The sequence below is a fragment of the Daktulosphaira vitifoliae genome, unplaced genomic scaffold (assembly GCF_025091365.1).
Source record: "Daktulosphaira vitifoliae isolate Bord-2020 unplaced genomic scaffold, ASM2509136v1 Scaffold_4, whole genome shotgun sequence".
Lineage (NCBI taxonomy): Eukaryota > Metazoa > Arthropoda > Insecta > Hemiptera > Phylloxeridae > Daktulosphaira > Daktulosphaira vitifoliae.
In genome coordinates, this window is record NW_026099575.1 from 29,941,935 (window position 1) to 29,965,140 (window position 23,206).

The 23,206-nt window shown below is 23.2% G+C and overlaps 2 protein-coding genes across 8 annotated transcripts; one reads left to right on the forward strand and one right to left on the reverse strand.

Moving 5' to 3' along the window:
• Nucleotides 1-107: 107 nt before the first annotated feature.
• On the reverse strand, nucleotides 108-23,104 carry LOC126903451 (mitotic spindle assembly checkpoint protein MAD1). Of its 6 annotated transcripts, XM_050681570.1 has the most exons (15): nucleotides 22,805-23,102; nucleotides 18,346-18,496; nucleotides 18,014-18,276; nucleotides 6,840-6,884; nucleotides 6,527-6,737; nucleotides 6,271-6,452; nucleotides 6,049-6,216; nucleotides 5,121-5,324; nucleotides 4,625-4,755; nucleotides 4,004-4,279; nucleotides 3,793-3,937; nucleotides 3,306-3,646; nucleotides 3,075-3,247; nucleotides 1,523-1,713; nucleotides 111-552 (listed from the first exon to the last, which is right to left on the reverse strand). In XM_050681570.1, exons 2-15 carry the CDS (start codon nucleotides 18,461-18,463, stop codon nucleotides 364-366), a joined length of 2,637 nt encoding a protein of 878 aa, XP_050537527.1. In that variant the 5' UTR covers nucleotides 18,464-18,496; nucleotides 22,805-23,102; the 3' UTR covers nucleotides 111-363. The 6 variants fall into 6 exon arrangements, with proteins under 6 accessions (XP_050537528.1, XP_050537527.1, XP_050537526.1 ...); XM_050681569.1 differs by having other exon boundaries at nucleotides 18,014-18,496; XM_050681574.1 differs by lacking the exons at nucleotides 18,014-18,276; nucleotides 18,346-18,496; nucleotides 22,805-23,102 and adding exons at nucleotides 7,674-7,860; nucleotides 8,702-8,860 and having other exon boundaries at nucleotides 117-552.
• Nucleotides 10,801-15,709, forward strand: LOC126903469 (enoyl-CoA delta isomerase 1, mitochondrial-like). Of its 2 annotated transcripts, XM_050681622.1 has the most exons (7): nucleotides 10,808-10,960; nucleotides 11,135-11,223; nucleotides 11,818-11,942; nucleotides 12,389-12,535; nucleotides 12,691-12,809; nucleotides 14,698-14,879; nucleotides 15,364-15,709. In XM_050681622.1, exons 2-7 carry the CDS (start codon nucleotides 11,193-11,195, stop codon nucleotides 15,519-15,521), a joined length of 762 nt encoding a protein of 253 aa, XP_050537579.1. In that variant the 5' UTR covers nucleotides 10,808-10,960; nucleotides 11,135-11,192; the 3' UTR covers nucleotides 15,522-15,709. The 2 variants fall into 2 exon arrangements, with proteins under 2 accessions (XP_050537578.1, XP_050537579.1); XM_050681621.1 differs by having other exon boundaries at nucleotides 10,801-11,223.
• Nucleotides 23,105-23,206: the final 102 nt, after the last annotated feature.

Genomic DNA, 23,206 nt, shown 5'->3' on the forward strand with positions numbered 1-23,206 from the left:
AATTTTTTTATAAAAGAATGTTTAATTTATGTATATAAATAACACATGCCTATCTATATATGGCATATCTATGTATGAATTATACAATTTATTTATCAAAATTATGTGTAAATATCATAAGATAAAAATAATGTGTACTAAATATATTACTTATAAAAAATGTTAAAAAAGCAATATTTGATTCCAAAATTGATTGGTGACAAATTAATATAAATTAAAGTTTAAACAAAAGGATCTAAATTAATTAAAAAATAAAAATCTTATATAATAAGTTTATTATGTCTACATTATTTAAATTAATATATTTTTGTAATCATTTTTTCAAAAAATATCATATTTTTTAAGAAAATTTTGAAAAGTAAATTAGTTGATTGCAGATTCCAATCTAGTCGAATCTGCAGTCATAACCATACTTTGTTTACTGAATAAATCAATAGTCAAACTAGATAGTAATACAGGTATGGAGCGCTGTTGACCTAAATGTATATTTATCATTTCTTCAATAGTTTTTGAAAATGAAGTTTCTAATAAATTCATAGAACCTTCATTTAACTGAAAAAAAATGTAAATTTTCATTAAATATATATACTATGTACAATAAATAATTAGATTAACTATTTTTCTTTTACTTTTCAGATCAAAAATAAAATTTACCCTCTCACTAAACTTGGTTTTACTATTTTTTAAGTAGTTTAATTCTGATTCAAACTAAATTCGTTTGCTTTGATAAAAGTAATTTTATAAGAGAAACTATAAATTAAAATACCATATAGTCTTAAGATCAAAAATTTCAAATTGCTATCTTATTTGTTATAAGTAATGTAATTAAAAATTTTTTGGTTAATTTTGCAACTTTATAGATATCATTCAAAAAAAATTTTTCTATGCCTCTTCAGATTTAAAATACTAAGGTGAATATTTGCACCTTAGTTATATATAAAAACTCAACTGTGTTTCAAAATGTAGAACGTTATACGTTTACTTTAAATAATAGAAAAGAGAATAGTTCAATTACAACTTAACTGTAATTATTAAAAGGTATAATTTAAAGAGATAAATATATAAAATATGAACACATGTAAAAGTACATTAAATAAATATAGAACAATGATTATCTCCAACAATTAAAAAAAAAAACCCAGTAACTACTCACATTACCCACAGTGCTTCTAAGGTACTTGTCTCATACAAAAATATACTTAACACCACTAACATAAGTTTATGGATTACTTTCGAAAACCATACTGATGATACCAATTGCAACAAATATGGATTACCCAGTTTGACGACTAGATACTCGCCCATTAATTTATTTTACAAATTCTTCTATACTTAACAACTAAGTGTTAAATCATTATAAACAAGTCAAAATTCAGTTAAACTTTAATTCCTATCTATTATTGTGACAGATATAATAATCTATTATTTGTTAATTCAATTTTGATATTGTACACTATATACTATTTTACACTAGCCACCCTCTTCAAATTTAAAAATATGTAATCATTTGTTATACACATACTTGGAACAATAAGTTATCTTCTTCATGGAAAGCAAATTGACTTGTAAGTCTGTACATATTGTTTTGCAATCCATCCACTTTATAACCTAATAATGTATAAACAGATTCTCTAAACTCCTGGCTACTTTTTTTAAACACTTCCCGTAATCGCTGATTTTGTATTTCTTGAGATTTTAATTTTTCTTTCAGACCTAACAAAAAAAATTGCGCATAAGACTTATTTTATATATTATTAATAATACATCATTATTAGAATTATATACCCACATCTCAAAAAAAAACACACTTAGATATACACTACTTCAAAGTTTTGACCTCCCATACAAAGGCGCAATTAAAATTTTGAAGATGCTAATTATATTTCCCCCTCTTAAAGTACTCTTACATAACAATATATATACTATATTATATAGTTTTCAATTTTGTTGGGGGCTAATTTGTTAACTGGGGAACCAAGACCCCTCTTGTTGAGCCTATGCTTACATTGGAGCTACATTGTATATTACTTTGTTATTAGCATTTTTAAAAAACTCAAGTCACTTTTCATAAATAATTCAACATTAGATAGATAATAATAGTCCAGAATTAGTTATATAAAAATGTGAAAATAATAAATTCTGATTTGTGGAATCATAGATTTGATAAAATAATTTAATTTTATGAGTTTCTTAACAGTTATTATAAATACTTTTAACTAAAATTGAATCACTTATCGTCAAAATACCAAAAGTTGGTTTTTACAGAAAATAAAAAAAAAAAACACTTCAAGATGACTATTATTACTTTTTATATAATTATTTTCCTTTTATTATTATTACTATTAAATGAGTTCATTCAATTTATAAAATACATTATTTTTATACTAACTTAACCCTAGTAAACATTTAACAGTGAAAAAGTTTAAAAAACTCAGTCCTTGTTCAAAAAAATATTTTTAATTTTAAAGTTAATTACATTATTATTGAATAATATTAATAATATTGTATTATTAAATAGAAAAACACTTGTTTTGTGTATAATTCATTGCATTTTTATTTAACTAGCTTTAAAAATATATTAAAATTAATGAAATCTCAATACTTATAGCATATATCACAAGAAAAATAAATTTAATGAAAAAGCTGAATTGAGCACAGAGCTAAAAATATTGGAGGTGAAAAATTTATTTTTACTGATAGAACAATTTTTTTAATTATTATTTTTTAGTAACATCGTCTTCTATTAAGAAATCGCTAACTAAAACAATTGAATTTTTCTAAATAAGGGGGGTGACAATCCCTACTTTTCCTCTTAAGACAGTCCTGTTTGAGCTTTAATTTTAATAAAAATTTAACTTTTGGTTAAATAAAGTCCCAACTACAATAATTAGGACTTTCATCATAAAATATAATCATTATATTGATTATTCAATATTCTAGTTTGAATATAAAGTCATTATTTTATCATAGTATAAAAAATTTTAAATAAATTATTTTAGTAGAAAAAAACAAAATTTGCAAAAAGCCAAATTGGGCCTTTATTTTTCAGTGATTCAATGACTTCTAAATATTACCTTCAACTTCTTGAGATGCATTTGTTTCTACTCTGTCATCAACTACTTGAGTAAGATTCATAGATATACCTTCTTGCATAGCTTTAATACGTTCTTTTAATTTTTCTATTTCTTGTTTGGCTTGTAATAGATCATTTTGATAATTATTAAATCCTTCAGAAGCAGGGTTCATCCTAAATGATAAGTAAAACGAGTAATAATAATTATTATTATAATTTATTTGCAACATACTTAAAATGTAAAACTTTAGTTTCCCTAAGATTGAAATCTCCTTTTAGAGCTCTATGGTCAATTTGATCTCTCAAATCAACACATTTTTCTTCCAGTTGTTTACATTTATTTATTAGTTCTTCCTTTTCTTTAAGAAGTGCTGTCTTTTCTTCAATCCACCTTTTATCATTATCAGTAGGACAGTATAATGAAGGATCAGTTTCGATTTCAGTCATACGATTTTTATAGCCAGTTATTGCTTTTTCTAGAACTTCCATTTTTGTATCCTCTCCATTTAAATTACCAATGACAGTTACTTCTTTTTGGAAGGAATCTATTAATTCACGAAGATCATTGCGTTCCTTAATAAATAATAAATTATATAAATTTTCAAAAATTTAATTATATTATATAATAGAGTAGTCCAGTTACAAAAGGACATGGTTCATTGTCCTATTTTGTACATATGTTCTTTTACAAGTGGTGATTCATATGTTAAATAAATTACCCATGTAACCATATACAATTGTTTTTTTAATCGTTTAATAGTTCCTTCAAGTTTACTACTATTATTTCCTGCAACTGTGAGTTGATCTTTCATTTTAATAAAATCGTTTTCTATTTGTTTTATTTTCAATTCCAATCGAGCCAAACTTTTATAAAAAAAAATTATTTTTTTATTTACAAATACATAATAATATTTTATAATTATTACAAACCTGCTTTGAAGTTCACCCTTTTCATTTACTAGGAACATTTCTTTTTTCTTTAAATTTTCTACATAGTATCTTAAGTATTCTGGATAACACTGACTCTCTGATATATTTTCACAGCAATCTTGGCACACATCAATCCATTTTTTTAAACGATCTTCACAAATAGCCAAATTTGATCGTAATTCTATAGCTTCTTTTTCTAATAACTCATACTTGACCAACTTATTTTCTAAAGTGGCAACTTTGTTTTCAAGTATTTCTGTTTGCTTTACATCATTTCTAAAATAATATTTTAATCATCAACATGCCATTTGAAAACCCAGCAAAGTGAAAAATCAATATATTGAAATATGATAATGATTTAAATTACTATCATTTGATATGAACATACTAGAATAAACTATTTTAAAAGGGGTGGATTCATACATATGTGCCCCCTTCCATTCTTTAAGCTATACTACTATGAAAATTAAAATATTTTTCCAGCCATTTTGACTAACTAAATTACAATATGTCTAGTGAATGTTATATTAAGTAACAGACAAAAAAATGTAAAATTTATTACTTCTCAGCTTCCCATTTAAGCACTAAAACACTTAAAAAATATTTAACAAAGAAGATAACCTGTAAATAGCTACTTCTCCTCTCAATGAAATTAGTTCACTTTCCATGGAACTAAATCTTTTTAACTTCTCTCTTTGTGAATTAACTATCATAGAGTTTTCATGTAATAAAGCTAACTCATTTTCTAAACTCTAAAAATGAAAAAATAATAAATAATATTAATTATATATTATATATATAATATTAACTATATATATTATATTAATATTTGTCCTTTTTAAGAGATATGAAGTCTTATCTAATTATTAAGTGTAATCAGAATTCCAAACTATTCTGAGATTCTTTTTAGGAAAGCAGAGCTAACTAAATTTATATAATTACCTAAATATTAATTCTTAAAATAAGCTTAACTACTAAACCCTGGTTACATATATATAAAAAGAATTGCACAAATACTAATTTACAAAAAATAATTAATATTAAAATTTTGTATTGTTACAAAAGGTTTTGTTAATATTAAATTGGTACCTAAACATGTTAAACATTTGATAATTACTTTAATTCTTTGATTTGCACTATTTAATTTAACTTGATCATTTTCTAACGTATTAATTTCAATTTGTTTTTTTCTAAGGTTATTAGTCAATTCTTCAATATATTTTTCATTAGACCTCAAAGTTTTTTTTATTTCATTTAATTCAAAGTCCGAACAGTTTTTTGTAACACTTTCATTTTGGCATTTTGTTAACTCAAAAGTTACCTACATTAAACATTAATATATATTACTTAAAGATCAGTTATAAAAATAATATTAAAGATTCTGAATTGATAAAATATAATAACATTTTTGTCAATAGTTAAACTTAATATAAGGAGTTTATGATTTATCATTGATCACTATTTTTTTCTTAAAATAAATTTGAAAATATTTTTTGGTTGTGTTGTATATTTATTTTTTAATTTTTAAGTAGTTAAATATTTTTTAAGTCCATATATTATCCCTTAAAAGTACTACCTAAACTTTCTCTAGATGACAACATAAAAATTTCACAAGTTGATATAATTGAAAATATTCCAGCAAAGAAAATTATTAGCTAATACAAGTATTGAACCAGTATTTTAGTATTAACATTTTAAATAAAGACATGGGGTGAAGAACTGGTTAGGATATTTGTATCATTCATATTTCTCTGCCACACTAATTGTATAGCTCAGATGTAAAAATATTCATAATTCCTGAATCACTGGGTCAAAAATTGTTATTGATTAGTTATTTTCTTAGTTGGATAATTTCTCATTATATGAGTTAATTAAAAATTTAAGTCAGTACACTTATAAAGTATAATATATGGACTTTTAACCATTTAAAAACAAAATAATAAATACTACATAACAAAACCAAAAAGAATAAATTTTCAATATTTATATTTTAGTAAATACTAGTAGCAAACGATAGATAATCTTGTAAAAAAATTATTACATACATTATTTAATTTGGTTTCAAGTTCTTTGTTTTCTTTTTCAATTTTAGATATTTTAATATTGTTTTCTTCTAACACCATATCAAGTTTTTTTGATAAATTATCATTTTCATCCTTCAAACTTAATTTTTCATGACGCAATTCTTTTAATCGATTGTCTAATTGTTCAATCTAGAAATTAAAAATATGAAATATTTATAATTAAAAGTAAAGCTTATTACAGACCATAAATTTTGATTTATTTATATTATGTTCTAATGCATTTTTTTCTCTTTCAAATAAAAGATCAGATTCTTTTTTGAGATTAAATAATGTTTTATTTCGTTCTTGCAATGATGCAATTTCAGCACGAGCACTAATAAGTTCTTGTTTGATACGACGAGATTCCCAAGGAGAAGTAACTGGTGCTAAGTAACAACAAAAAAATTTTTTGATAAACTGAAATATGTTCACAGTAAATATTTATATTTTAATCACATACTAAGCATAGATTCTTGTAAATCTGGACTACAAGATCTTCGTCGTTTATTAGATAATAATGAATCATTAGTAGAGAGACCAATACTTGTATCATAATGCATCCTTAGTGGTTTTGACCGATTATTTGTTGAACGTAGATCATCTAATATTTTTATGACAAACGTTTGGTCATCATCCTTGGGTTTATTCATATTTAATAACAATAACTTTTTCTGTAAAACAAAAAATGTATTTTCTCAAGTAAAAAATATACTTTTTTTAGAAAGAAAAATTACAATATATAATAATTTCACTTAAAATAAAATTTGGCTTACCGATGTGCAATCCCTGGGTATAGTGTACTGATAATAACTGTGTATCTGTAAAACAGTGAGTTTCAATTACAAAGATAACCGATACTCTAGGAAAAACCATTCATCCAAATTAAAAGGTTTTTATTTTCCATGAAGTTTTACTTTAAAACATTTCTTAAATATTAATTAACTTTAATAATAATTATTAGTACAATTGAATTGAAATGTATAAATTTTGTCAAAATCGTTCTTTGAAAGTCCGTAACTGGCAATATTTACTACATTTAAAGTATAAACTAAATAATCTTCAATTTTTATAAACTTATTATCAGCACAGATAAGATAAACCTTATCTGTGCTATCAGTAACATAAATTATCTATTTATCACTTACAAGCACAAAAATAGATAATAAACATTATTTATAATTGGGCTTACAAGTAATCGTTATGATTAAAAAAATTAATGTAAATACTATTAGAATTAAAATACAGCTACTTAACATTTTAATAATTTATGGATTTTAACTTAAATGTTTTCATTTTAGCTGATAATTATTTTTTGCTGTTTAAAAATAGGTTTCTAGTAAACACTTATTAAAAATGAATATCCAGTGTGCATGTATAGAATTTGAAATTTATGTATTATCGTGTCAAGTTTGTGTAATATTTACGTCTAATATTCATAAAGATTATCAAATAGCAATCGAAGATAAAGTAATTAAGATAACCATTAAAAATATTATTTATACTTTAAATGTTCAAGATTACACTTTTGAGAAAAATAGTTTTAGAGAAGTACAAGTTAAACAAAATAAACTATTTTTTCGAGCTCAATTAGCTTGTAAGCCACTTACTGAAGCATCTTGTTTTACATTTGTTTCCAATAGTATACCTAAAATTAAAACATCTGAAGAAATATTTATTATTTGCAAACTTTGTAAAGTATTGATAAATAAACAACCATTTAAGTTTAGCAGGGTTTTGCCTATTGAAATTTGGGAGATGGATACAGATATGTTTTGTCATGGAGGTACTGAAAACCTAAAATTCAAAGCACAAGATGATGATTGTTATTATGATAATATATCAATATATTTAAAAAATAAAAATTCATTATTATGTGATTTAATTCAATGTCAGAATTGTAAGTTATGTATTGGTACTAAGGTAGATTGTGGAGTTAGGCTATGGTTGGATTGCATTATAATCAAATATGATGGTGATAATGAAAAACATGAACTATGTATTAATTCCTTTAACTGTTTTGCAATAATAATGGATAATTTCATTAGAACTATTTTTGGACCTATGTCATATTTAATTTTAGAGTATATAGATTCAAGCAATACAAGTCATTTTCTTTCAATGCAAGTTATAAAAAAGAGTGAAGTGGCACTTTGCTTAAATTTAAACTTGAATTGTGATCTTATTTTAAATAGACAAAATTGCTCGAGTATTATTTGGCATACATCAAGTGAATTTGTCTCTAAATGGAGAAATATGTACTTAGTAACTGAAATACAAGTATCAGGAAAAATGTATCAAAATGCAGTTTCTTATTTAAAAAAAACCAATCAAACATTTATTTTCAATGAAACTCACGACAAGAATGAAAATGCATCGAAAAGTTATTTATTTGAAAAAATTATTTGTAATATTTAAAATTTGTTAATTTAATTACAATAAATACTTTTTTGTAATTTAAATATTCCAAATTTAGAAAAGGAAATTCCTTTAAAACTACTTTCTTAAGTAATCAAACTCTTAAATATTTTTAGTATGTTTAAATTGTAAAAGGAATTTGATTTATTAATCAAATGTACATGCACTAAACTAAATAATAACTTTATTTATTATTGTAAAATATAAAAGTAATTCTTACTAATCAGATTACAATGAACATATTTTGTCCATTTTATCCCTTATTATATGGCAAGGAGTAAAAAGTGCAGGTTATGACTTATTCTCAGAATTAGTCTGAGAACTTTAGCCATAACCTTTAATTATTAAGGATCCACAGAATTTTTGTTTAAGAACAGTATAAAAAAACCCAGCACAGGGGGGTCGCGGCACAGTGGTGACGTGGCATAGTTGGATCAAGTATAATGATATCTGACAGTGATTAAAATCACTATCAAAAAAAAACGCTTCGATGCAAATCTTTAGATAGTGTTTAATTTTAAAAAATTGATGGATTATTCCAAAAGCTTCATAAACTGCTAGTTCCTTATTAATATCCTGATTAAGACAAAGTATGTAGAATAAAAAAGAGATTATTAGAAAATAGTATTTCCCATAAAAAAATTATATTGATCAATACACTTTTCAATAAGTTATAGCATTATAATGTTAAAAATGTAAAAAATAAAATTGAGAATTTTCACACAATAATAGCATTTGGTAGCCATTTTCACCTTGAAGATAAAATAAAGTCCGAAATTTTTTTTTTCCATGATAAAGTATATTACATTAGCTTTAATTTAAGATATATATAAAAGTGTCAGACTTTCCGGAACACTTTCAAAATTTAAGTTGAAAAAGTCAATTTTTTGTGAAAAAGTTGTCATTTTGAATCCCCCCCTGTAGGCAGGTAAAAAGTCAGATTTATAAAAAAAATATACCAAATGATAGGTAAAGACATCATGCATCTACAAAAAAAAGAATTATATTGATCCATACATCTTTCGAGAAGTTATAGCATTATAAAGTTAAAAATATAAAAAAGAATTTTTTTACAAAAATCGTATTTTTTTTATTAAGTTTAATGTCTGTTTTCACCATGAAGATAAAATAAAGTCCGAAATTTTTTTTTACCATTATAAAGTATATTACATTAGCTTTAATTTAAGATATATATAAAAGTGTCAGACCTTCCGGAACACTTTCAAAAGTTACGTTGAAAAAGTTCTACTTTCTATATGCATTTTTATGTTTTGAATCCCCCCTGTATTTAGGGAAATGGTCCGATTTAAAAAAACAGTATGTCGAATGAAAGATCTATATAAATACTACTTCTCATAAAAAAATTGTAATGATTCATACATTTTTCAAAAAGTTATAGCATAATAAAGTTAAAAATGGAAAATACAAAATCGAAAATTTTCACACAAAAATAGCATTCGGTAGCCATTTTCACCATGAAGATAAGATAAAGTCCGAAATTTTTTTTTTTCATGATAAAGCATATTACATTAGCTTTAATTTAAGATATATATAAAAGTGTCAGACCTTCCGGAACATTTTCAAAATTTAAGTTAAAAAAATTAATTTTTTGTGAAAAAGTTGTCATTTTAAATCCCCCCTTGTGGGCAGGTTAAGGGTTAAATTTATGAAAAAAATATACCAAATGAAAGGTAATGATATTATGCATCTATATAAAAAAGAATTATATTGATATGTTCATTTTTGAAAAAGTTATGGCACTTTTAAGTAAAAAAAATTGAAAAAATTTCGAAAATTAGCGATTTTTAAATTTGTCATTTTTTTGGAGGTTTCCCCCTTTTACGGGGAACGAGGGAATTTTTTTCAATTTTTAAGGGTAATGTCTTCGACTAGATACGATTTGTGATCTTTTGACGTATCATTGAAAGAAATCGGTTCGGTGAGAGCTGAGAAAAAGTGGTAACAGACACAAAAAAAAAAAAACACATCTTAGTAAAACCAATACCTTCTCAGCTTCGCATCGAAGCTAATAAGCAATTATTCAAAAATACACTTTTTATGTCGGTAAATAATTATTAATACTACAATATATTATTTTATGAACTTTTGAGGAGTAAGATATCGCCGATGTTCGCCTACACTCGTATACTTGGCGATATTGAAAAAGATATCAATAAAACCAAACGGATAATTCCTTGAAAATTTTTCAATTTTTATTATTAAACATCTGCCAATAATACCACAAATAAAATTAGGCCTTATCATATCTGTGATTATTTTATGTTGAGTATATACATGTAAACAATTTATATTAGGTAGAATGTGATAGCCGTTTTCTACCAATGATACAATTAGAACAGGAACAGCAATTTGTAGCTTATTTTAGTAACCAACAAGTCTAACGAGTTGGCAGCTGTACTGTAAAAGTGTTTTTTTATTCTATAAGATATTTTTACTTATTAATTGTTCCTTTTACAACGTACGAATTATAAAACATTTTTTTTTTTTATTAATTTTTTGAATTTTAAATGTAACTCAACATTAAGTAATACCGAACAATTTTTATCAAACCATAAATATTATAATATATAATTCTTAATTATTACACAAATTTATTCAAAATGTCAAATTTAAAGTCCTTTAACTTTTTCAGAAGGTATAATGTTGTTAAAACTTTAAGGTTCTTTAATATTCGACATGGTTCACAGTCTATGTTATTGTCAGCTATTGATGAAAAAACTGGTAATTTTACAATTTATTGTTTAATAATAAATTAATGACATATTATTGTACATATTTTTTTAGGTTAAAACAATGATATAATTTTGTGTTTATTTCTTTAATATTTAAAAAATATATATATTTGAACCCCTTGTTTGTGTTAAACAGCGAAGAAAGAAGAAGAAAATAAAAGAATATTATTGGAATAAACTAAAAATATATACAAAGAATATATCAAAAAAATTCATATTATTTTGGAGATTTTACAACTCAAAACATCATTCTATTAAAATATGTTGCTTATTCACTTAGATTAGAATAAAAACTTAAATTAGGTTACGTTTCCATAAACTTTTTAATTATGTTGACTTAAATTGTTTGAATGTGATCAATTAATCCCTCAAGGGTTTTTTCTGGTGTATATTAGTTATTGTTTAAAAAAGTTAATAATCTAGAAGGAGTAATCATATATAATAATATACAGTTAATGTGTTTGATTATTTTACTGTAATTATTAATAAAATTAAATTTTATACTAATATTTTTATAAAAAATGTACATGTAGTTTTTTTACCATCACGATTTATACAACTCTTTAAATTATATATTTATCAGGGATTGCAACAGTTACATTGAATAAACCTCCAGTTAATAGTTTGAATCTAGAATTTTTAGAGGAAATTAAAAATCAAATTCTTCAGCTGCAAAATGAGAAAGCAAGAGGAATGATTTTAACTTCAGTATGTAATAGTATTTATTATATGTAATTAACTTTTATTTTTATAGTTACATAAATAAAGTTTATAGAGATAGCTCAGGTAGCTCAAGTTAGTGACTTCAAATAGAGATAGTAATAAATTTTAAAAACTTGTAAAGTTAAATTTTTTCATGTCTTAATTTTCGTTTATTTTATTTTACTGTCCCTGATATAAATATAATTAAAGAAAATATTTTAATTTTTTAATCTGCAGTTAATAATCAAAGTGTTATATCAAGTATTATCCTATTATGTTTTAATTTTGAACTAGGACTTTATAATTTTACAATATTATAAATATAATATATATTATGAAGATTAGCTTCAGTTAGTATAAAACTAAAAAGTCTTGAGGGCCCCGAATATTGTTAGCTAAGAATGTGATGTTTTTTAATAAAGTTTTGGTTATTATTAAAAATTATATTTTAGGGATTGCAAAAAGTTTTTTCTGCTGGTTTGGATATTACTGAATTTTATCAACCTGATCTCAGTAGATTAGCGCAATTTTGGACAACATTACAAGATACATGGCTAGCACTGTACTTGGCACCATTTCCAACAACAGCAGTTATCAATGTAATTATATTTTCTAATTTTCATATTTGCTATGAAAATATAATTTTATTATATATTATATCTAATTAGTAATTTTATATGTTATTTTATTTTATGTGAACAGATTTTTTTGCATTCTCTTCTAAAAATAACTTTAGAAAATTCCATAATTTTAGGGCCATAGTCCAGCAGGGGGTTGTTTGATGGCCATGAGTTGTGATTATAGAGTAATGGTAGGACCAAAATATACAATTGGATTAAATGAAACTAAACTTGGTATTGTAGCACCAAAGTGGTAATTTTTTCATTGTTTTTTAACTTCTTAATTAGTTAGTTAAGTAATTATTTGAATTAATTTATTCAATAAATAAATCTACTATTTAGAAAATGGATACCCAAAAATAATATGATATTTACTTTAGTAAGAAAATGGATGGCAGAATTCGAATAGTTAACAAGGATATTTCCAAATTATACAGGGTATAAATCTTTCGAACCATAGTAATGTATGGGCGAGTATGCTGGTAAAGTGTAAAATAGGACCTCGTTTTTTTTTTTTTTTTTCCAAAATTGGAGGAATTTTGGAATAACCCTCCCGAATTTCTCTAAAATTAAAAATAAATCATACCACAATATTCCCCGCGAAATTCTCATACAAATTGAGTGATCACTCGATTTTTTGTAACTTTTGCGCCCTCCCCTGAACTTTGGGTTCAAAGTTGGAAAAAAATTTCACATTAGTGTGACCTATAAATTTGTATTGAAATTTCAATGGGAGTCCTGTGATGTAGTTTATTTTTAGTATAAACGATTAAATAACAAGAAAAACCAAAAAAACTTACAAATATGTAATATTTATGCATTTTTATTGCACAAAAAAATAAACTATATTTTAAAGGTTATCTAATATTATGTGCAACTTAATAAGTGACTATTCAATAGTGAACAGTATTTTTCGAACATTTAAATAAACATTAACAAGCTCAGTGATGTACCATATTCTCATTATTGATTAATTTCGGAAAAGAGTAGTGTGCCGATTACATTAAAATAATTATTTCTAATTATCCTATTGTAATAAAGTTAAAAATATTCATTTCAATAGTATAATTGTTTTATTTTCGGGACCTAAAAAGAAAAAATTTTATAATTTTATGACAGTTTCAATGATAAAAATTATAATCGGTTTGAATAAATAATAAAAGACGAAATATACTCATGAAATTAAAAAGATATCACATTATTTGTGGGTTTTTCGGTATTTCTTATTATTTAATCGATTAAACTAAAAATAAACTACATCACAGGACTCCCATTGAAATTTCAATACAAATTGATGGGTCACACTAATGTGAAATNAAAATAAACTACATCACAGGACTCCCATTGAAATTTCAATACAAATTGATGGGTCCCACTAATGTGAAATTTTTTTCCAACTTTGAACCCAAAGTTCAGGGGAGGGCGCAAAAGTTACAAAAAATCGAGTGACCACTCAATTTGTATGAGAATTTCGCGGGGAATATTGTGGTATGATTTATTTTTAATTTTAGAGAAATTCGGGGGGGTTATTCCAAAATTCCTCCAATTTTGGAAAATAAAAAAAAAAAACGAGGTCCTATTTTACACTTTACCAGCATACTCGCCCATACATTACTATGGTTCGAAAGATTTACACCCTGTATATTCTATACAATATTATACTTTTTGAAAATAATGATGTTTACAGATTTATTTTTTCCACAAGCTTTATGATGTTTTTGATCATTAAAAAATGTTTTTATTTCACAAAAAAACAATAAAAAAATTGTAAGTCTCATTTTTTAAGTAGATTGAAGATGAAATATACTTTCATAAAAAAAATTTTTAAATTATTCATATACATACACTATATTCTCAGTAACTTTTGTTCTTTTCTATAAAATGAAGATATTACTTAAAAATATTAAATGATATGATAATATACAAAATTGTCATGTTTATTAGGTTATCTTTAATGTAAAAAAAGTGTTATATGAGTAAATAAAATATAGTATGACCCAGATTTATGTGCTTTACAATTTATTATGACTTCATACAACATATTTCAAAATTGATTTTGTAAAATATTTCAATAAAACATATGTTCATTTTTGGGTATCAATTCGTATAATATAAAAAAAAAATTAAAATACATAATTTAGGTTTCAGGACACAATGGTTGCAGTAATTGGTCAAAGAAATGCAGAATTATCGTTAATATTAGGTAAAATGTACACAACAGAAGAAGCATTGAAAATTGGTCTTGTGGATGAAAGTGTTGCTGATACAAATACTGCAATTGAAAAAGGCATTCAGTTTTTGCATAACTTTCAAAATATATCGCGTAAGATTAAATTAAAAAAATCAATAATAAAACTTAATAGTTAATCACATGTTATAAAGTTACCTTCTAAACACATTTCAATTACTTTAAACTATTTAAAATTCAAGATGATTCTCTTAATGATTAAGCCGCCAACAAATTAAATTTTTTTATATAAAAATGAAAAAAAAATAAAGAATTTTTTTTATGTGTGCAAATGAAAAATTATTTTTTTTTTTTTTTATTAAAAAAAACAGTTATTTTCTAAAAAGATTTTGCCCATTATCCAATTTTTTCTACTTTTGAATTTAAATAATATTTTTGAAAGTTAAATAAATTCAATATAAAAAAGTGCAAAATAATGATGTTTAAGATTAATTTTCAAGTTATTAGAAAAATAATTTTTGCTTAATAATTCAAGTCAGTTTTATTGAAAATATATCAACTTCTAAGTATTAATATTAATTTTCCAAGTGTATAATTTGTTGATGAACATTTTTTTTAGCATGGGCATTCAAAATGACAAAAGATATTAGTCGGCAACCCACTGTTCAATGGTTGCTAGAAAATAAAAAAAAAGATTTAGACTTTACTCTGAATTTTATGCAATCATCAAATATTCAAAAAGGACTTGGACTTTATTTACAGTCTTTAAAAAAATAGAAAAAGTGGTGAATGTAATATTATTCAAAATTATTATTTTTATTAATATTTAACACAAGATTTTTTTTAAATCATTTTCGATTTGATTCAAAATTATATTTAAAAAAATAAATGGCCTACTAATTAGCTTATAATTTTATATTTCATTACTATTTTCTGTACAAATAAATATATAAGACTAAGTAAAATACCTATCTTTTAATATATTAAACCTTATAATTAAATATTATTAGGTAATATATAGATATATTTATTTATTGATTAAGTAAAGATTTATGTTAAATTTTAATTTACTTACTTTCAAATAAAAAATCTGTCGTATCAACCTAAATTTATTTTTATATATAAATGTGCACAGTATTAAATTAAAGTGTGGTATATTAAAATAAATAGTTAACTTATTAACTTATTTTTTCTCTTAAAAAATAGTTGAGTGTAAAATAAATAAATAGGATGTTAAGTAAGTAAAAAAAACAAGTGTCTATTATTCTTATTGTTACACAACTGACCTATTTCCTTACTTACAATTTGTATATTGCAATTTATTTATGATAAATAACTTAATTAATCAAAAACATAAATATTTAGAACATTTTTTTTGCTCCTATTAGTTAAATGTTTTTTTTAATTTATCAATAGTATATTTTTTATTTTATTTCACTTCCAGTCTTCAATTTAACATTTTAATAACCTTTGAAACACTGGTCCAAAAAATTATTATAGACCAATCATTTTTTTAATTAGATCATTATCTATTAAATAAATTAGTTAATTATCTATGTGTTAACATTTGAAACAATAAAATTGAGGCTCTTATGAGATATAAGCCCGTGTGTGTGTGAGTAAATATCACAAATATATCTGTGGATGTAAAAGGAGTGAACATAAAAAATACTTTATGATTGATATATTAAAACATGTATCTGAAAAAAACTAAAACTAAAAATTCTCAATATTATTTTTATTTTTTAAATAATCTTTTGGTTTATAATAAATTACACTCTCATATTGGAGTTTATTTATGTACAATTATTAATATTTGATTTCATTTTGGTAGGTTGTATGAGTTTTTTTGTTTCTTCTAATAGAAGTTTTTTATTTGAAAAATTATAATGCAAATAATTTACAAAATTATGATGAATATTTTCTTTGATTTTTTAGTTAATTATTTTTTTTTTTTAATCAAATTTTACAAAACTAAAACGACAAAAATTCCTTAAATATAGATATAAAAAAAAACAAAATATAAGTTGCATTTAAAAATGATCAATACCATTTATCATATACTATACTTAAAGAGCACAGTCTCAACTTAAAAAAAAAAATTCCCTTGCATACCTATATGTTTTGGTATTAAAAATATCTTATTTATGTCAAAGAGTAAGTGAATTGTAATATAGTCATATAAGGTTTAAAATTATCATTAACAATTTTAATTTAATATACTGACTTTATTCTTAAATAAATTAACTATAAGTAAAAATAGTATAGTAACATAATAAAAATGTATTGTATAAAAATTTAAGAGTATACTAAAATTATTATAAGAATAAAAATCATTGGGCTTGTTAAAAAATATAAATACACACATATATATTATTATTGCTTATCTAGTATAAAATGAATATATTAAAATACTTATAATGTACAAATTTAGTCGTAGTTATATTTTAATAATATATAAAAGTATTAGCTTAATGGACTAAAAGGTGAATTATTTTATTCTCAATATCAAAGGAGTATGTGGTTAGGTAATGCATTATTTTTTAACTTAAGTTTATTGTTTCTGTAAATTGATATAAATATTTTGATAAAAAAAATAAGATAGTTTTGGTATGGTAAATGGTATTCTTGAACATCAATAGGAGATAAAAAGTTCAAACTATCTTTTTTACACTATATCATCTAATTTTAAACCTATACTGTTTTCGATCAATGAATGCAGTATTTATACTTTTCAAAACTTATGATACTTATGTTTGCTTATTACAGTCAAATTGTTTTACTTTATCTGGAATACTAGCTCTTTCAACAGGAACATTTTCGTAGAGTTCATTTAAACTATTAATAAAATGTATTTTGTTACCAAATTTAGAACTTACAAATGGTTTAATCATTAACATAAGAGTTTTCAACCAAAATGTTGGATGAACCAAGTACAAAAATTTCAAATTTTTCCTTAGTTTACGATCAATCATTTTATAACACCTTTTTAACCAAGAAAAACTTGGAATACAATTTTTTGAAGTACCTCCTTGTAAGTATACTAAAACATAATCTTCTGTAACTAATTGATCTAAAGTTGATATGACATAAGCAAACAGATTATTCATAACATAATTGTAATCTACACGATTGCGATGTGGTAAATAACATGCACTAAAAATAATAATGGCATTATGTGAACCTGCTGTCATGTATCCACCATGTGACAAAACACATTTATATGGTTCGATAACTTTCATATCAATTTTACTAACTATTCCACTTACTGAACAAGATCTCCAATTTCTTTCTTCTTTAAGTTCTTCTTCAGCTGTAAGTTCAGGAATTGTTCTAGTTTCGAGGTCAATGTTCAAAAATTTGTCTGTATTGTCACTAAATTCACTATCAGAACTAGATTCATAACTGTAATCTTCAGTTCTATTATTTATAGGAACTAGACGACGGCTTCTTGATGGTAAATTAATGGAAGTTGGATTATCACGTGTTAAGTGTACACTTTGTAAATTGTTGGTTAAAAGAGCACATTCTTCTTCAAATAATTTTATTTGAATGCATGAGTCACTATGGTTTTTAACTAATTTATCCAGATTTAAATTACTTATTTGGTGAGGATCAGTTGTTATGTTATGATGGCATAACAAATCTGGCTGAATAATATTCTCTGAGTTATGGTTAATCGTTGACCAACTGCTACCCATCGGTTTTTCATTGTCCATATTGAATTATGCATGTATCTTAAGTGACTGAAACTAAAGCATATCTTCAATAAGTTCCATTTTGGTTGTTTAAATATTTTTAAGTTATTTATTAGCTCATACTATTGAAGTTAAATTGATCTCAATTGATAAATTATAACTAAATTTTTAATTTCAGAACAAAATACTCAAGGTTATTGAAATCATTAATAGACACGTTTTTAAAAATTAATAATCATTAATAGATTTCAATGATACTCGAGTAAAAAAATACCGCAATATAATCAATGTCATAATTTTTTTGTTGCTGTATTATATGATAGTTATTAATACAACTATGTAATTTTTACAGAATTTCTTTAATGAAATACAGAAATTTCCTTAAAAAAATGTTTAAATAAATAAAATTATTCCAAAAATTTTGTTATCAAATAACAAAATACAAATTGTTTATTAAACAATTCCTAACATTAATCTTATAGTACATTAATTTAGACAAAATGAAATATTAATATTTTCTCATATTTAAATATAAAAACACTAAGTATATACTAAATCATGCTCCATTATTGAAAAAATATGTTAACGTCACCTTTAAATATCCACCATTTTTAAAGAAATTGTAAATTTTTTCTTTTATTTTCTTGAAAATCAAGAAAATTATGAAATTTTGTATTTTAAAGAGTATGTTGATATACTGAATAAATTACTATACAATGAACATTGAAAATTTTGGGTTGTATATACAAAAATATTCAATATAATATGAATAATATAAAGCATTTCTATTTTTTACTTTAGATTTTATTTAAATATAAAACACATTTTTAGTGAACTTTTTTTTTTTGCAAAAAAAAAACAAGTATAATAATATTTTGTTTTAATTTGAGTCATAATTTTTGGAAAAGTGTGAATTGTATCATTTGTTATCTTTAAAATTTTATTATTACTAATTTTTTTACTAGTTAAAAAATTAGAACCTAATTAAATCATGATACACATTTTGTTATTTGTCAATTATTTAAAACTCAACATCTCAGTTTAAGATATTACATATTAATAACAGCCCATTTTAAAATAATCATAAATTATATCTAGAGTTAAGTTAGTACATAATTAGATGGTTTAAACATTCAAAAAAATCATTTATGATTCAACATAATTACTATAACCAGTAGCAATGGTAAAATATTGAGAAAATATGTTACAATATATTAAAAATAAAAATGTATATTAACCTAAATCAAGGATATAGTTCTAAGTGGCATCGTTCCAAAGATTATACAAAGTATTATTTTAAAATTACTAATCATTTGACTGTATAAAATTAGCGGTGTTATTAAATATTAATTAGCAATCAAGTAAAAAACATACATTTTTTAATAACTGTATTTTAATAAAAAGTAATAACATCTTATTTTAAAATAAAATACTTTTAACCATAACTGTTCAATAATAAATATGAATAATCTAATAAATGTAACACACTTATCATAAATTTTATAATGAATTTATATGATAATATTGTTAAAGAAAATAAAAAAGAACTATAACATCAAAGATAATTTATCTTTTATTATGTTTGTAATAATCTACATATTTAAATTTTTTATACTTAAAAACAGTCCTATTTTATAATTTACAATATAAAAAAAAATTATAATATACAAAACATATTTTCAATTATGACCAATTTGAAAACCAAAGGTCTAATCTGATCATACCACAACAAATGTTACAGGGACTGCTTTTGTTGAAATTTTTCAATTACCCATTCAATAGCTTGTCGTCCCTTAGCTGCATTTCCTGAAATCTTACTAGTAAGTATGTTTTCTATATATCCACTACATGGTAATCCTTCAACAGTGACATACGCTGTTTGTTTGAGCAATGTTTTCTGTGGATCATCTGGATGAGGTTTGTATGAAAGTTTTTCTCTTACAACAACATACTGCCCCAATGATAAATTTCGGCTGTCTAATTTTAAATGTCTTTGATCCCTATTGACTTTTGAATACTCACTAGCATAAAATGTACTTATGGGACCCATAAGAGCATACGCCCAATTAGGGAGGGTCCATCGAGTAGTAACTAACCGATGAGAATGTAATTCTCCATTTATTACTTGCCGATCAATAACATCTATACCAAGAACAGCTGTATTCATAGGGTTAGGATATTTGTTCCACGCTGCTTGAACCACTGTTTCCCAAGGATAGTTAAAAGTATGTTCAATCGACCAGATCTTCATGGCAAACAAACTAAAGTAATTGTTCAGCAACTTATCCTGTATTAAATCACACCAAAGTCTTGTGATGTAAGAATAGTTAAAAATAATAGCTAAAAATTAAGAGTCATAAGTGTTAATCATATTTTCAAGCAAGATTTTTTAAAATCACAAATGCATTGCAAACATATTTTTTTTTTTATTAAAATAGGAACTTTATTAATTATTATTTGTTTAATACATATATAATTTATCAATTTTTTAAATAGTATTAAATGAAAAACTACAGCCAATGTTTCACATTATTTAAAATGATGTTTGTTAATTAGTCAATAATAAACTTATATGATTCACCAAATTCAAACAATTAATAATAAATGTTATTTTTAATAGGAAAACAACAATTGATCAATTATTTTTTTCTAGATAATTTAATTTATACTATTAAATTTTGTAAGAAAATTGTTAATTGATAATTATTAATCGTTAACTTTAAAAAAAATAAATAGGATTAGATAATCATAGAAGTTAAACTTTCATTAAAAATGAGCAAAGTAGTGTTACTGGAAAACTAAAAACACTAATTTTTTTTTTTAAACAACTAATTTTTATGAAAAAAAATCATTCTTATTGACAAATATAGTTTTGTATTACTAATTCTGTTACTCCAGAAATATAAAAATTAAAATGAATGCTCTAATTTTAAGTTTTTATGATCAATAATGTAAAAATGAAAAAAAAAAAAAAATTTTATACATGATTTTGTCTAAAAGCACAATATTTTCCCTCAAAGACAATTTTTTTAAGGGTGTATGAAAAATTTTACAAAGATCACTTTGGCTTATGAGAACAAAAATTTAAATGCAAATTTTTAAAAAATTATACAGAAATTGAAAACATTAAAAAAAGAAAATTTTATTCAATAAATCCTGTATTTTAGACTATTGTAGGTTTTTTATAATAAAGAGATTGCTTCGAAACATCAATCAAACAAATATATTGTTTCAAAACTCATAAATTAATCAAAAATTATTATAATTCATATATTTTTTAAAATGCATAATGTAATGCAATAACACCATAACACAACAATTAAAACTGATAGTTGCATTGAGCAAATGTTCTTTTTGAAAAAATAACATTTTCAATCCTTAAATATTTAGTTTCTTATAACAGTAAAAAAACAAATTATAACTATAAGTAAAAAGTAAAAAAATATTTAGAAGGCTTTTCATTAGGTGAAAGTATTTATGACAGAACATATAAAATTTGTTTAAAGCAAAATTTTTTTATCATTTTTTATTACATTGGCAATTTTAATATATAAATTTTTATTTCATAAATAAGTATAGAGGCTCCCCACAATGAACATATTTTGGAGACGTGTGGACAATTGTCTGAAAACTCAATTAATATAGTCATAAATTCTAAACCAAAATTAAGTTAAAAATAGAATAACAGTAATTACTATTTCATTTATAAGAACGTTACATAAAATGTTAAAAGATAAAGATTATATTAATGGTTTAATATTCTTCTGTATATTAATTTCAAAATAATTTAAATATGTATTGTTGTTATATATTGATGTGTAATCCATGTTTTTTTACTATTTATGCTTGATAATTCTTGCCTAATTATGCCACTATATTGTTAAAAAATAAATTAAATTTAAAATTCAAGAAAAATATTAAATTATTAAAAATAATGTCTATGCTATCAAAAAAAAATTGTAATCCTAATCTTGACAATCAATAAATAATTTTAAAAATTAGTAAACAGTTATTATACTAGCCTTTATTATAAAATGTTTTGTCAGTTATCAATTAAAATAGTTCAAAGGCCATAAATATTTAACACAAAATACTTTACAAATTGTGTTATAATTTTAAAAAAAAATAAGTTATTCTAATTTATAATTAAATGTTAACTACACTGGGAAGTACGATGCAGTGCAATAGTTCTGTATATCGTTAATATTCTAAATTGTTATATTAAAGAACTTAATTCCATATAATTATACAAGTAAATAAAAACTTTATCAATAACTTTAAGTTATTTTTTATACAAAATTAAAATGTATAATATAATAAAAAGTCAGTAATTTACTTTATATAATAAATAAAATAACTTACAAAGAATTTTCTTAAAGATCCAATTTGTCGAAAATTACGAAACAATCCAATATGAAAGTGACCGCTCGGTGCTGCTGCCTACAATTGAAGTATTCCGTATAATAAAAATTTAATTTAGTGTAGACATTAAATCACTGATATTACAGAATAAAGTACACTATAACCCTATTAAATACACTAATAATAATAATAATAATTGATAAATTTAATTCGGGCTATGAATCATAATCTTGAATACCTTAAAATAGAGAGGTTACACTACAGCTTACTATTCCTAGAGTACAAATATTTTTGTAAATATATATATATATATGTGTGTATGTATATAATTTACAGCATATATGCCAAATTCATAAGCAATTACTCATGGATGAAAATCTAAAAGTCTGTATTATCGATTTC

Bases quoted from the DNA above. Each gene is read 5' to 3' on its own strand.
- LOC126903469 (XM_050681621.1), top strand. From the start codon at position 11,103: ATGTCAAATTTAAAGTCCTTTAACTTTTTCAGAAGGTATAATGTTGTT. The intron at 12,536-12,690 runs GTAATTATATTT...CCATAATTTTAG, and splicing joins CAACAACAGCAGTTATCAAT to GGCCATAGTCCAGCAGGGGG. The intron at 12,810-14,697 runs GTAATTTTTTCA...TACATAATTTAG, and splicing joins GGTATTGTAGCACCAAAGTG to GTTTCAGGACACAATGGTTG.
- LOC126903451 (XM_050681569.1), bottom strand. From the start codon at position 18,463: ATGGACAATGAAAAACCGATGGGTAGCAGTTGGTCAACGATTAACCAT. The intron at 4,756-5,120 runs GTAATTATCAAA...TTTCATTTTTAG, and splicing joins GTGCAAATCAAAGAATTAAA to AGTTTAGAAAATGAGTTAGC. The intron at 553-1,522 runs GTATGTGTATAA...ATTTTTTTTCAG, and splicing joins AAGATAACTTATTGTTCCAA to TTAAATGAAGGTTCTATGAA.